Raw genomic sequence first — 16,263 nt, 5'->3', positions numbered from 1 at the left:
ACTGGTGTGGCTTAGTTGGTTGGGAGTCCTCCTGCAAAGCAAAAGGTCGAGGGTTCATCTCCAGTCACGGCATGCTCGAGAGGCAACCAATCAATGTTTCTCACCTTCCCTTTCTCCCTTCCATGCCCTCTCTCTAAGATTAAAAAGTGAAAAAAAAAAACCAATTTAAGGTAAGATTTGTCAAAAGAATAGCAGAAGCCACTTAATGTGTTTACATTTAAGCAAATGTTTCCATAAGAATTCAAGTGATAAAGGAGTCGAGAAGCCATATAAGGGACTATAAGGTAACCTAGAGATTAGCAAGAGAAGAAGCCACTGTTCATCCCTGTCCCCTACCACCCAGGCTGGACAAAGGGAGATGGCATAGTGACCCAAGCCCAGGGACTGAGGCACCTGGTAGAAGCTGGAAGCACTCTGGAACTGCAGCTACAGAGACACAGGGTGCTTGGCAAAAGCAGAAAAAGAGAAAGAGTGGGGAGAAATGTCCTGGGATTCTCTCTTTTCCCCAGCCTCCAATCTCTCTGCAGTCTCCTATTGGTGGTCTTCTGACTGGCCAGAAGCCAAAGGCACAGGAGAAAGGGGTGAAAAACAGAGTGTGTGCCAGACAGACTCAGGATATGCATACAAATTGGAAAGACATTTGAGTGAGGAAATGTTTACTCTCTAGATCTAACAGCTACAAGTTGTGGAATCCCAGTGTTCCAATGATTCAAAACAAATACTGACCTGTCTTTTTACAATGATATACCTAAAACTTTTAAAAAAGCAAATAAATAGAACCACAATGCAAGATTTAAATTATATTCCATAGTCCTTAGTGGCTTGAGAATGTTGATACCTCTTTTTCTCCCACTTGCTCCATAGCAACCAGTGTTTTTTTACTTTTTATCCATACCATGCACAAACACATTTTGCTAATTAATTGAAGGTGAATGACTTAAGTGTTGCTGATAATTTCATTTTTCTTAAACTTAAGCAATTAGAACCATTGTGAGAAATTCTATCGTAGTAATATTGTGATTATTCCATAATTGTATAAACTAAATCTAAAATTTTCAGAATTGCTTAATAAGTCCATTCTGGGAATAGATACAGCTTGGAAGATGGAGGATAATACATAATAAGAAAGAAAAAAACAAGGTAATATTATGCAGGGAGAAAATCTCTTTCATGCCAAGAAACTTGAGGTGTGTATTAAATTTTCTGCACACAGTAATTGGGGGTTAGCTGAACAAACTCCCCTGGAGGTTGGAACCTTTTCTTCTGGCGCTGCTTTCAGGGTTGGGGAGCCTCCCTCTTTCTCTGCTGCCTCCTGCTTATTTGAACAAATACTTCCACCCACTCACCCACTCTTTGGCTTTCTTTTTTTCTCCCTCAACTCTTGTTTTCTTCTTCTCTTTTCCTCACAAATACTGCATTCTGGGCTACAATTGGTAGCTTTTCCCAGTGCTTGCTTTCTTTCTCCCACCACTTCCCAACTTGGCAATTTGTGAACACCCACTCTTCTGGAGGAACTGTCCTGAATTAACAAGATCATCTTTTTATTATATTCTTGAAAAGGTCCTAGCACCTGTCCATCCTCCACTGCCCCAGCTTCCCGGGCTGGCCATCCGTGTGGCTGTAGTCACAAATTGTTCAATGGCTCAGGCCTCATGTCATCTACCTATTTATCCACTTTTATCTTCACATTGTCTTCTAAGGTGCAAGTCACCTCCTAGCCACTGTTAGTCCCCACTCTCCATGCAGATATTCCAGTCATCTTTCTGCTTTTCTCTACTGTCAGAACATCATCTTCCCTGCTGGCTGGTTCTGCAGATACGGTCTAGCCGAGTTGACACCTATTGACAATGCATCTCCCTGCTCCATGACTGACTTTACTGTCATGGGCCACAGCCCCACCTCCAAAATCTGCTGGTTATGTACCCCTATACTACTCAGAGTGTATTTAGCCACTCTAAGAGCAAGTATCTATGAAGGGTTAAAATGAACTTTAAAGTGACCCTCATGCCAATGAACAGGCAGATTTTTGTCTCTGTAGACAGCATAAAATTGATCAGGACAGAAATATTCTACTTCCAGATTTGCTATGTGCTTGCTCTGTAACCTTGAACAAATGACTTTAAGGATTATAACATCTTATCCATTGCACAAAAGTGTTGTAAAGATTAATTCATGTTTTTAAGGTGATTTGAGGCTCTGCTAATGAAAGTTGCTATATAAATGCTAAGTTTTATTATTCATTCCCACGTCTATATATTCTCTTTCAGCTAGCTGTCTCCTGAAATGGTCACCACAAGCAATTATTAACTATTAAACTAACTATTGAGCTCTTTTAAAGAATGTAAATGAGGAACTGAGTTTCCAATCTGAATTCTGCATGTTTTTTCTAAGATACAAGCCTTGTGATCTCTAAGCCATTTAAATGCAGATCTTTTGGCTGAATCACAGCTATATATTATGCTTATACTTAATAATAAGGATATAGAGATTTGGAAAAATTACCAACCGAACAAACAGTACTTGGATATACAGTTTATTGTTCAAGCACACACAACGTGTACAATATCAAACCCAGGAAGATTTTTAGGCTTTTAGATATATTTTTATATCAAGAAAAACATTTAATGTAATTCCATTTTAACCTCCTTAGCACATCTAAAAAGCCGTTCTATACAGAAGACTCCATATGGCCATGATTTTTCCAGTAGTGAGTCTGAATTATGATTATTTATGATGTTATGTTATTACATATTCAGTGAAAACCTTTTTAAAAACTTTTGTGATTTTTGTATAAACATTATGTAGTTTATGCTTATGCGGTCATTGTTAGAGTGGACCTGCTAGGCTCTGTGATATGCAAGTTAGAAACAGAGAAACAGTAGCTATTCTGCTAATTCAAAATGATCGCATGCCTTTGCTTGAGGGTGCTCCAGCCAGCCGCTCTGGAATGACCTTGGCCTCACTGCCCCTGTGCCTCTGGTTATGAAGGAAAATTCCCAGAAATCCTATTTCATTTAAGACTGATGTAGAGTTTAGGAATTTATTTTAAATCCCATCTACATTCTTGTCTAGAATTTCCTTGATTAGTGTGAAAAAACTGCAGAGTAACACCACTCACCGAGTTACTCTAGCCTTTCAGGATTTCTCTTTGTTTCAACCTAGTATAAGATGTGACTTTGTGAGGGAAGGAAGAGACAACTGCCCCTTGGCACTTTGGAACATCAGAACATAGGATTATTTGCATTCATCTGGTAGAAAGGGTAGGTAACTAATTATAGTGTCTTTCTCTAAATAGTGTCTTATGAAATAATCTTATACTAAAACAATTGGTACTACATATAAAAGAATGCATGTATTGCATTGTATACTGAACACAGGCAAATATATCTGCAGTGATTTTACAGCATAATTCAAGGTAAAGGTTATAGAAGTCACATATAAAACAGTAAAAGCATGTATGTCAAAAGAAAAGGCATTATATTCCTTAGATCTTACTTGGTTGTAATAATACAATATAAGTGATTTGGATAGCTATTGACTATTCTCTGCTTACTTTATGGGTGGAAAAGAAACTGAGAGTACTTTGCTTTTTTACAAAAGCCATGTAGTTGGACCTCTGACATCTGACTCCTAGCCTGTTTAATTTATATGCCCCCTGACCAAAAATTTTAGTGATCATCATTCTGCAAGAGCCAAGAGCAAAACATTTACTCTGAAAGATACTGATCTAACATAATAATAGTTTATAATCAGTGTAATGGTAGACCAATCAGTGTAATGGTAGACCTTATAGTCACATTCCAATTTTGTCATTTTTAACAGCTGCCCTCGCATGGAAAATCCAGATCTTAGTTAAGTTTGTAGTCTAGAAACTTCTTTAACCACCAAAAGACCTTTAGTGCCTGACAAATGTCAGGTGGATCTTCCGGGGTTTTTTTCTTTGTAACTGCTCTACTTGGTTTATGAATAATTATGACTTCTAAGGTATCTTTTTAAATATAGAGGGCTCTTTTTTAAAAGCATGATCTTGAGAAAGATGAGTCCGATACACTACTGGAAAAAACACATCCAGAATGATCTAATCCCAACCAAAAATTCTTATTGACACATAACTATAAAAGCTAATGTGACTCTCCTCCCTCAGCTCAGTACCACATGAATCAATCTCTCTCCTTCTCTCTATATATACTTCATATGTCAAGAAAAAGTTTATTTGACTGCTTACCTCTAAAGAACTCATTGATATGGTCGATCCAGTTTCACTTCTTGATAGTCCTGCATTATCATCCAACTCAGTGGCCATGAAATTCTTCACAGCTGTGCGAGGCTCAAAGGGTAGATTCTGCATATGTTCCTGGGGTGCGAGATGTTGATCTAGGTTCATATTGAACTGGTCCATAACAGGGGGATTCATGTTGAATTCAGGATTCACTTTGTAGTGCAATAGCCTTTCATGTGGCAGTGTTTCCATGCCAATATTCATTTTGCTTTCCTCTTTCAATGATGGCTGGGTATTTACAGAGCTTCTAGGCATCACAATATAGTCACTTTCCATCATTCTTTCCTGAGGATGGACTATGTCCATATCAGCTCCTCTCAAATTATCATCTGTACATAAGTACACCGTTCTCCGCAATTCACTGTTCTCTTTTTTTAAACATTGATTGCCCAGTTCATTCATACTCATGGGCATATGCAGACCCGTGGGTTGCTGGATGATGACTTTAGAAATGACATTTCCAGGCAGTGTTGAATAGCTTAGCTCTTCAGGGTTTGTTCCCTTTTCTTCTTCATCATCATTTAAAGAGATCCTGGATAGTGTCCCTGTTATCGTTGCTGCTCGGCAAGGACCAATATCCTTATGAAGAACTGTGGATTCAAATATGGAAGTTCAAACCAGAGGATTAATGAGTGTTTACTTTTCATTATTGTATTCTTTTTTCCTACTAAATAATTTAATAAAATAAGTTACTACTTTAAAATTACATATCTACTGTTTGTACATGGGCCAGATTACTCAATCACCCTTTATTGATTCTGATAGACTCTCATAGATCTCAAGAAGCCCACAGCTAAAACATATCTGAAAGTTGATTAATGGACTTTCAAAAAACTCAGTTCCCTATCTTAACAACTCTGCGTAACTTTTCAGGGGAAAGGTAGATTACTGGAGAAGTTTCCTCCATCATTCTCCTACATAGGATTTTATAACATCACAGATATATTGGGCTGGCCAAAAAGTCTGTATGGTTTTTCCATAAAATAAAAGATATTTTTATTTTCACAAATAACTTTATTGACTTGGATATTTGGAGTATATTGGCAATCTCTCCCACAAGGTATAATGTTGACTGACCTCAATGTCTTTTTTTAAAGACTTTATTTATTTTTTAGAGAGGGAAGGGAGGGAGAAAGAGAGAGAAAAACATCAATGTGCGGTTGCTGGGGGTCATGGCCTGCAACCCAGGCATGTGCCCTGACTGGGAATCGAACCTGCGACACTTTGGTTCGTAGCCTGCGCTCAATCCACTGAGCTACGCCAGCCAGGGCTTAATGTCTTGATTTGATCGCTATCAACTTCAACTGGTCTATCTGACCGTGGAGTGTTGTTCAGGGAGAAATCTGCAGCAGGAAACTTCATAAACCACTTTTGACAAATTCAATCAATCACAGCACCTTCTCCATACAATGCACAAATCTTTTTTCCCTTCTACATTTCAGTTGTGTTAAACTTTCTTGAAATAATAAAGCATAATATGCTGAAAATATGCATTTTCTTCCACCTTCAATATTAAAATGGCTACACAAAAATTCACCAATTTTGATAAGTAATTTTTAAATGCATGTTGATATGACAGCTGTCACAATACAGTGTAACAAAAGTGTTTTGAATGAAGTTAAAGACAACTAAGCACTAATAGAGCCGTCATATGGAAAAACACAAATGAACTTTTTGGCCAAACCAGTATTTCACATGAATTTTACTTTTTTGTAAAGGCTTTTCTCCTAAGTATTTTACAAGTTGTAATCATTAAAATACCTCTTGAGAGAGGTAATCAATAAGAATTCACTACTGCATCAGAAGTCCCTCCAAAAATTATGCATGTTGAAAATTAATGAGCAGTTTTATCTATGAAGTCCATATGGTCAAGGTAGATGCAGAGTTCAAAAGTATTTATCATCTTCAGTTCCATGTAGGAAAAGGAATTTTTTTACAAGATAAATCCATATGCTAGAATGCCCTTGAGGGAATACGAAAATTGCCAAATGAGTTTAAGCACACACACACACACACACACAAAAACCTGTCTGAGCTTCTGAAAACTCCATTTTAAACCTGAAAAATAATGACTGAAAAAAAAATAAAAAATGTACTCATTACTTATAGTAAGAGAGGGAACAAAATGAATACATAAAGCATAACAAAAAAACTCAATGAAAGAGTTCAGAATTCTTTATTAAAATATGTTTGTGTGTTTTTGCCTCTATAAAAAGAAAGCCATAGACCTGACCCGTGTGGCTGAGTGGACTGGGCATCATACTGCAAACCCAAAGGTCACCAGTTCAATTCCCGGACAGGGCACATGCCTGGGTTGCAGACCACGTCCCCATTTGAGGGTGCATGAGGGGCAGCTGATGGATGTATCTCTTGCACATTGATGTTTCTCTCCCTTTATTACTAACTTCCTTTCTGTCTCTCTAAAAATAAATAAATGCAATCTTTAAAGAAAGCCATATTTCATGCAAAACAGAGGCAGAATGACTCAAAGCATGCTTAGTTGTGAGCAACTCTGTTTTGAGGTATAAAAAAATGAAATTCTGAAGAAATACTCTCAGTAATTTTGGTATTGAAAGCACAGAGAGCAGCATTGTATGCAAGCTGGCTCAACATGTGCACCTAATGCTGATCTACAAAGCACAGCAGCTGCCATTGAAGGTTCTATTAGGCATAGATAACTGTAAACTATTTGGTTTATTGTCTCCACTTGAGAAGTTTCAGATATATTAAATTTTACCCATTATTATCCAGTTATCAAATAGCATAATTACTGTGCATTAAGGCAGGGGTTAGAAAATGGACTACAAATGTGTTTCCCTATTACAAAAAAGACAAGCCTTCAAAATTATTTCAAAACATGCGTCATTCATGTAGTATCTTTTATCTTTAGAGATATTGTAATTCTTGTAATGGGTCTCTTTACTTTAGACCCCCAAATCATGCTACATGTATGTGTTTTTTATTAGTCCACAATTTTGTTGTGACTTTTATACTAGAATAATTTAAGAGAGTTATTTCTAAATCTCTTAAAATATTAGATTGGTAACAAACTGTGGTTGGCAAGAACAATTTACATGAAAATATTAAAGAGCAAAGTATGTTAAAATAATACATTTAATATTTTAAATAAAGTACTTTTAAAAATCTCCATATTCATGGGAGAATACTTTTAATCCTTAACTGTATATAAATATTAATCCAAAATTTAAAGGCTAGTTATAACAACTTATCATATTATATGAAGAACATATAATTTTATACCTTTATGAATATATTATAAACTATAAAAGAAATCTTAGTACTGAATATTGATTCATAATATCGATTTGTACAGGATTCATTTAGTTTTGTATAAGTGTTATAAGATTTATAGTTATAATCAGCACATTTTGATCAAATGACATAGCTATCTTTATTGAGAATTTGAGTATCTTAAATATCTGGGGAAAGATAATTCTTCTCATAAAGTAGTGTCAACTCAATATGGAATAATGTCAGCCTCTTAGACTTGCTGAAAATAAACAAAATGTGAATATTCAACATAAAAAATCCACACTACCTACAAACAGAAATTTGAAGTGATAGGACTTTTGAGGGAAGTTATTCAAACTGTAAAAGGCAAAATGCAAACAAAACAAAAAACACACCTGAATAACTTACACAACCAGATATATACTTCACTTTTGGGAAAGTGAATTTCAACAAAACTTCGAGAAAAATTATTGAGTCCATGAATTGAGACTTATATTTGAATGTACCTCAATATGGACAGAAATCTCTTGGAAAACTTAGAGGCAAGTTCCTGATGAGCTCAGATAAAATGGGCACAGGCAGAAAATGAAAATACTCAAAACAATCTTTTTTAATAACATAATGGTACTGGTCTGTATTAAGAATACTAAATCTCAGAATGCAGTGAATTTTGGAAAAAATAGGTAAATTAACACATAATTATAAAAATGAATACTTAAACAAGATCACAGCTTGGATTGGGATGGGTTAATACAGTGGTTTTCCAATGTTAGAATGCAACTGAGTTATCTGGCTGGCAGGTAAAAACACTGATCACCAGCCCCACAGTAGGTCTGGGTAGAGCTTGGAAAGTTTCCATTTCTAACAAGTTCCTAGGTGATGCCAACTCTGCTAATCTGGGGACCACACTAGGACAACCACTGGTTTAATGTCAATAGCTGGTAAAAGAAAACAAAACTGCTCCCATTATGCTTCTTTATCAAGGAGAACTGTAAAGAATGCACCAGAAAGATTAAGAAGAAAACTAAGTTGAAGGCCGGCCAGGAATTAAATAAATTCAGGCTTCCAGGCCCAGACAAATCACACACCATCCTAGAGCACAGACATGAAACCTGAGGCCATGGCTAGTAAGAATTATAGGCCATCTTTGAGAATTATGGAAAGTGGATGAAGCAAAGGAAAATATTTGATCAATATTTTAAAAAGGGAAATGTAAACTTGAGAAACCAAACACTTTTAGCAATATTTTGTTAAATATTAAACAGGACAGGGTATTATAACTCAAATAATGAGTTATTCTACTGCTCTGCTATGATGATACTGTACATGGAGTATTTTGTTTGAATTCAGAAATAAGACTGAGATTATTCTCTCATATTTTTGTGATTATGACAACTCTGTGATGTCAGAGTCTGCATAGATGTTTAAAGATCATGAGTTGAATTTGAAAATTACACTCGGGGAGTCTGAATGTGGTAGGTGGGGGGCGCCTTACAGAGCAGGGTTTGGAACTCATTCTCATCCCATTTACTTCTTTTATTGACAGTTTAGGTGAAGCTTTAGAAGGTATTCTAACTCAAACTTTCAATGGCCAATTTCAAATTAATAGAATGCTACTCTGAAACTGGTAAGAAAAGAGCAAATAGAGATAAGTGCAAAGTACTTATCTTCCAGAAGGAGAAAAACAAAACAAGAAATTAAATAGCAACAAAATGAACACAGCCTTTATATAACCTTAGACTTGGAAAGCCCTGACTGCTACTACAAAAAGTTTGAGATTTTTAGATGACAACTAGTTGACACTAGTATAGTATCAGCTGCTATGTAATCAGATGCAAATGTAGATAGCATAGTATCAGAGCCAACTGTGATAAGTGCTGGATACATATGTATACTTTGGTCACCATGCCTGCCTGGGAAAGTGCTATGAGCATGCATGAGGAAATATGGTTTGTTTAGACTTGAGAAGAAAGACTTAGATTAGGCTAAATGACATTTGCTCTCAAATATTGGGGTGTTTTGATAGAGTAGCTATCCACTCTTGTTCTAGAAGGCAACAGTAAAACCAATGAATAAAAAGTTAAATAAGGCATATTTTTGTCCCGAAATAAAGGAGCATTTGAACAACAGGAATCATCCACAAAGTGAAATGTAGTTCCCTTTAAAACTCTTGAGTCATCTATTCTTGGTGAGATCTTAGCCCCAGGCAGGAGGGCAACCATCAGGGACAATGTCAATGGGACACTAGTACTATAAGGCAGGGTGTGCCGCTGGTTTCTTCTTATTTCCTCTAAAAGTACAACAGCAGCAGCTATGGTACACATATACACAATGTTATTTCATCCTTACAAGAACAACCCAATTTCCAGAGACCATGAAACTGAGGGTTCAGAGGGCCTAGACGGATAGGCATTAGACACATGATGATCAGTAAATGGTGGAATGGGGAGGCTTATGTTTTCAAGTCAATGCTTTCCTGCTGTCACAGTGCTCCCAACAAACCCTTCTTAGTTTCTCATTTCTCGCTTTCTCTGTCATTCCCTCCCCACTCCCATTCTGCTGTGACAGTACAATATTTCTATTTGAAAGATTTTATTTATGAATAGAACCCTGAGTATTCTATTCACCACATAAATATGTGATGTGCAAACCATAGCATTTTCTTTAAAATCAAAATCCATGAAAAATGATTTAATATCTCTAATGATTACGGTTTCAAAATTCAAATATTCTTACCTGACCGACAAGCAATGTCTACATCCTTTTCAAAGTCTGTCTGTAACAAGAAATAATAAGGTACAGAATCATCATTCAATACAGACATCAAGTAACTCTTACTAACCAGATTATCTGAAGCTTACAGATATCTGACCAGGTATTACCAGGTTATTGCTTTGTACAAAGAAATTTTCTTAAGGAATAATCCAATTGTCTTCAAGAGTATTTCCTAGAGACCAAATGTTGAATAAAATCAATGGGAACATGACATGCAATTTTGATAAGGCAATACAATACCCATTGTCATCTTCAAGGCCAGAATTTTAAGGAATTCCTTAAACCATAGTGAAAAAACTAAAATGGGCACTATTACGAATATACTTCAATAATGTCTTTGTTATTTGTATTTTTAAAGCATTCACTTTGCATATATTATTTGCAATGTAGTATCTTATAATACAGCTCTGCCAAACCCTTAAACAGTCAAACCAGACTTTTCTAATGACTCATTTTCACTTAAATGTGACAAAAGGCTTTCAGGCTTAGGAATTAAAATTGAAGATGAAGCAGTACTAATCTGGCCTAGAAGCAGCTCGAGTTTAGTTCCAGCCTCATGTTTTCCTCAAATTTCTATTTTAAACAAATCAGTTTATTTTTATAATGGTAAAATTAAATTAGACCATTTAATATTTTAAATTCAAGAAATTAGTATTTGTCTTGTTTTTAATATGGAATTAATTATCCCTTCTGAAGTATTACTTAAATGTTACTAGCATATCGTTTGGACTATTTTTATGTTGCCTAATCAAAAAAGCATTAATAAATCAAATGCAAGAACTATATGATTTCATTAATACATGGTATACAAAACAAAAAGCAACAAACAAAAAGCAACAAACTCATAAGACACAGCATTCTGGTGGTTACCAGAAGGCAAGAGGGAGTGAGGAGAGGACAAGAGAGTAAAGGGGGACAAGTATATGGTGATGGAAGAAGATTAGACTTTGAGTGGTAAACACACAATGGAATATATATTATACAGTTGCACACCTAAAACTTAATGTTATTAACCAATGTTACCCCCAATACATTTAATTTAAAAATATACAGGGCCCAGCAGCGGTTATGCCACTGAATGTGGTTGGCAGGGTACATGAATTTCTCGCATCAGACGGACAGCAATTTGAACATTTCACCTAAAATGTCACATGGTGTGCTTGAGTGTGATGTTATGTTACAGAATTACATGCTTATAATTTAGTAATAAAAGATTTTTATGTAATAAAACAGGGGCATTATTTGTGCCGGACCCTGTCAGGGGTATACAACCTGTGGCCCATGTGCCACATGCAGCTCAGGATGGTTTTGAATATGGCCCAACACAAAATTGTAAATTTACTTAAAGCATCATAAGATTTTTTTGAATTATGTGTCATAGTATATTTAATGTGTGGCCCAAGACAACTCTTCTTCCAGTGTGGCCCAGAGACACCAAAAGGTTGAACACCCTTGTCTATATATTATAAAAATCCCTCTTGGTTTTAATGACACAGTTTAAAAATTATTTCTAAAATATACCAATGTAGTTATGCCTAAAATACCCCTTAATCTCAACAATAGTCAGAGTTTATGTACGGTAACTGACTTTTACTGGAAGTGTGGCTACCTTTTTAGTTTGGCACAGTTCTCACGGGAGGCTGCACATTGGAACCACCAACTCCTGGGTCCCAACCCAGAGATTCTGATCTCATTAGTCTGGAGAGTGGATTTTAATGTGCAACCAAAGCTGAGAACCACTGCTTTAAGACTAGAAGTATAGGTCCATAGTTCTCATCTGTAAACGAACAAGATTCTATCGACAGATTGTTATCCCTAACTCCATGCAAGGATGAAAATATTCTTTGGTGTAGCACAGAAGCCCGACACTCAATACGCCACGGGGCCAGTAACAGATCATAGACTCCTAAGCAATCCAGGCAGAATAGTTGTCTGGCATCAGAGTTCTAAGTCTATTAATGAACTAATGCCTAAGTCACTCAAAATGGGACATTGACACTACTTCGCATAAGCATGTTGTTGGTGGGGGAAAATGGAGACAACTGTATTTGAACAGCAATAAAATAAAGCCATTTACCATATCAAAAAAATATTTATTTTTTTGAGAAATCATAACTCAATCAACAATTGGAGGGAAAATAAAAGTTTACCATGATTTGAGCATGCCCGTTAGGAAAAGAACTTGAAGAATCAGCATTGATTGGATCCTGACAGTTTCTCAGTCGGCATCTAAATGCATCCTGAACCTGTGGAAAAAAAAAAAAAGACAAATGTTAATTTCCTTCTCTCTTAGGAATGATTAGATAATGTCTACTGAGAAAGCAGTTATCACTGTTTTTATAATCTGATACCCATTTTGTTTATTTCCTAATGCAACTACTGGTGTACCTAGACTTTGCTCTGTGCCAAGGAAATTTATCACTTGTCACAATCTATAGAGGGAAGTGTTGGGAACTCCTCAGCTATCAAAATGGCTATGTCTGGCTCAGCACTAATAATTCTCACCAGAAGGCAGATTTATTTCCACTGTTACAAACAATATGTGTCTTTCCAGGGGGATTTACTATTTGGTATGGACTGATCTTTATAACATCTCTACACATTGTGAAAAATGAGATTACTCAGTGATTTTACAACTGAAATAGATTTGGGGATTTTCCTTTTATGTCTACTGTAAGGGATCCTACTGGTGAGACTACTTCTTGTCTCCCTTCAGGTGCTACATGTCCTGACCTTAAAACACAGTAAAACAAAACGATAACAAAATGGTTTTGTTTCTGATTGATTGCCTTAGGGGAGGGGATAAAAAGTCTCTTGAAAAGCCAAACTTCCATAATATCCATTCACAATTTGATTCTGAGTAAAGAACAAACATATCACAAGGAAATTCGAAGAACATTATACCTTTTATTAAACAAGTGAACACACATAAATAGATGAATAACAAACACAGGATCCATAGTTATTCTGATCACATGATGCCTCCGCATCAGCGTGTCCTTTCCACTTTCTGTGGCTCATTAGGCTCCTAACAAGCTGTTGATAAACATCCTTACAAGCTTCTTATCTCAGCCAATGGCAAAGTCATTTTACTCATATTTTGTTTTCCTGACTTCACAATATTGACATTCTCCTTCTAGTTTATTATAATCTGTTTTACTGGGTTAAACGATGCATGGATGCAGTGGCATTTCGCCTGTTTTGCTGAAGCACCATTGGAGAGACTGCCAAGGTAAAACACAATGATGTTTACTTTAAAAAGCACTGATATAAAATATCCTAGCACTGTTTTGTTGTGCGATGTACATAGTGTATATGTTAGACAGAAAAAATCGGAGCCTAGCCCACACACCAGCGTGTCTCAGTTGCATGGGCAGCATCCCACAAAACGAAAGATCGCCGGTTCCATTCTTGGCCAGTGCACATGCCTGGGTTTTGGGTTTGATCCCTGGTCAGGATGTGTATGAGGGGCAGCTGATCGATGTTTCTTTCTCTTTCTCCCTCCCTTCCCCTTTTTCTAAAAATAAATAAATAAAACCTTAAAAGAAACAGCATAGCCTATTAAGTTGTTTTCAGCTCCTCTCTTCCCTACCATAAGTCATTAGCAGTCTTGTTCCCAAATTGCAAGATGTGAAAAGGGACATGGCTAAATAGTTCAGTCAGGAGACCTTTGTCCACTTGCATTTCTCCACCTCAGGTTCTTGTCCTGGTGATGAGACCACAATAGAAGTAAACTAAGGGAGCTGTCTGACCTCTTTCCCATTCTTTGATTCTAATGTTTCTAAGTCTGGGATTTCCTGGGGAAAAAAGAATGAGGAGTTGCCTGATATGTAATATAGTAATAATAAAAAATTGATAATTAGCACTGTTTGCTATGCAGGAATTTGCACTGGGGAAACTCAGAAAGCATATATTTTTAGGAAAAAAACTCCTAAGAACCAATGTCAATAGAGAGGTACCTGCTAATTTTTTTCTTTGTGCCCTGAGATAATGTTAAAGCAAATTTATAAAGGGAGACAAATATGTTAGAAAATGTTGTCTTCTGAGAACTGTCACATAAAGACTGTTTTCTATTTCTGAATACTAGCATATATAAAATATAAAGGTGGCACTTGGTAATACCAAACATTAATTTAACTGGTGCTCACTAACCACTCTATTTTCAGACCTTTCAGAGCATAGCTGTCAAGGGTAGTTTTGTCTCACAATAAAATATGCAAAAGCAACTTCTGTACGCTTCTTTTAAAAACCAACTATCTGATAGCTTGAAGGAAATACAAAAAAACCCTATTTTTTTATATTACACATACATACAAATCAGTGTCTTAAACTACCAAACTCTCAAAAATGACAATGGACTAAGGGCATTTCTATACTGCAGAATGATGTCAACTTCATAAGTCAGTCTATGCTATTTAGAAGAAATATAAAGCAGAAAAGCATAAAAATCCTCTAGTAAATTCAAGGTCATTTTAATGGTAATATAAATACCACAATTTAAGTGTTAGAAGTCTCTAATTCAGAAAAAATTGTGGGAGAAATTCCACTTATTCCAAATGCTGTTTTAAAAAATCTTAAAAATGTGTATATGCAATCTAGGTAGATTAACTTTAAATATTTGTCCAACACTATCAGAGAAGAATGATTAGATTAGATTTCACACTGCTGTTTCTTTATCCCAGAAAAAGGTGCTTCAGGCAAGACAGCACCAGGAAAGTGCATCTGTAGCTATTTAGAAACATTTTGAATTTCAGGGGAAAAGGGTGAAGGGTTTGCAGGAACAAGTATAAAGACACATGGACAATAACAAGGTGGGGTGGAAGCGGGAGGGAGGTGGGGAGGGCTTGGCAGGGATGGGGGGAAAAAGCAGAAAACAACTGTACTTGAACAACAACTTTGTAAAAAGCCAAAAAGAAAACACATTTTGATAATTAATTGACTTTTGTATCAGGCAAATAGAGACATCTTTGGTCAATCAATGTGAATGGTACTAATGGAGAACAACTGAAAAAACTTTAAAAGTCTGTAAGAACTTTAATTCCAGGCAACGAGAAAATGCAGAAAACAAACACGCAAAGTCAGAATGTAGATCTGGCTGTATCACCCTGAAATTAAAATCTGTGCCAAGGGTCATATTTACAGTGCTGGAAAATAACAGTCTTGGTGTCTTTCTTGCTTTGTGATTAAAATTAAAGAAAAATAATCATTAGAATAGTCAGATATTTATTATTTAAGCTCTTTAGGTTAATGATTTATGAATAATAAATCCCTTATTTCAGGTAACAATTTAAAATTTATTTTTAGATATAAGTTCATTATAACATTGCAATCACAGTGTTTTCAAAATTTGTTAGAATAGTAAATGCAATTTTTAAATAGACCTGTCTTGAATCATTAAATATGTAACATAGATTATGGCACAATTAAAATCTAGACTGCAAAATTTCCTGTCTTTATAAAACTCTGCCATAAGTCTTTCACCCTGATTTATACCCAGACAGAGGATTAAAAAGTATGGGGGTGGGGGTGGGGGTGGGGAGTAGTAAAGAACAAATATGTAAATAGCCTTGGAGTGCTTAGGGAACTTCAAGGAACTCTAATGTAAAGTTGTGAAATGAAAAACAGGACGGCCAGAAACATCCTCAAAAATAAGGTGAGGTGGAAAGAATAAGCTGTCAAGGTTGTTTTCTGAAAGTATCTTACCAGAGCACCACTAAAGTTACCCTACTTCCTGCTAGGTGCTGGTCTAAAAATTCCAGAAAAAGCTATAAAACCTTTTATAATAGATGGATTCCTGGATGAGACATGAGTGCAAAGAGGTTTGCTAGGATGTGTCTTGCTCCTGTCTCTCTCCCACAGGGAGAGCTGTTTGGTTCAGCTCTGCAGCAGCTGCCTGAGGACTTCTCTGTTGGTCCTCGCTCTGAAGGCAGCTTGGCAGAGTGTGACTGAAAGCCTGT

General features: G+C 36.2%; 1 protein-coding gene across 2 annotated transcripts in view; it reads right to left on the bottom strand.

The window, feature by feature from the left end:
* The window catches only part of ADGRB3 (adhesion G protein-coupled receptor B3), a 721,652-nt gene that overhangs the window by 21,609 nt on the left and 683,780 nt on the right, over positions 1-16,263 (bottom strand). For both annotated transcript variants that reach the window (XM_028509706.2, XM_028509707.2), the window contains 3 exons: positions 12,457-12,552; positions 10,268-10,307; positions 4,226-4,869 (listed from right to left, as the gene is read on the bottom strand). In XM_028509706.2, the coding sequence (XP_028365507.1) occupies positions 4,226-4,869; positions 10,268-10,307; positions 12,457-12,552 (780 nt within the window). The remainder of the gene's footprint in view (positions 1-4,225; positions 4,870-10,267; positions 10,308-12,456; positions 12,553-16,263) is intronic.

This window comes from Phyllostomus discolor, chromosome 4 (genome assembly GCF_004126475.2).
Source record: "Phyllostomus discolor isolate MPI-MPIP mPhyDis1 chromosome 4, mPhyDis1.pri.v3, whole genome shotgun sequence".
Lineage (NCBI taxonomy): Eukaryota > Metazoa > Chordata > Mammalia > Chiroptera > Phyllostomidae > Phyllostomus > Phyllostomus discolor.
Note: the sequence above shows the minus strand (reverse complement) of the source record. Positions and strands in the feature narration are given on the sequence as shown.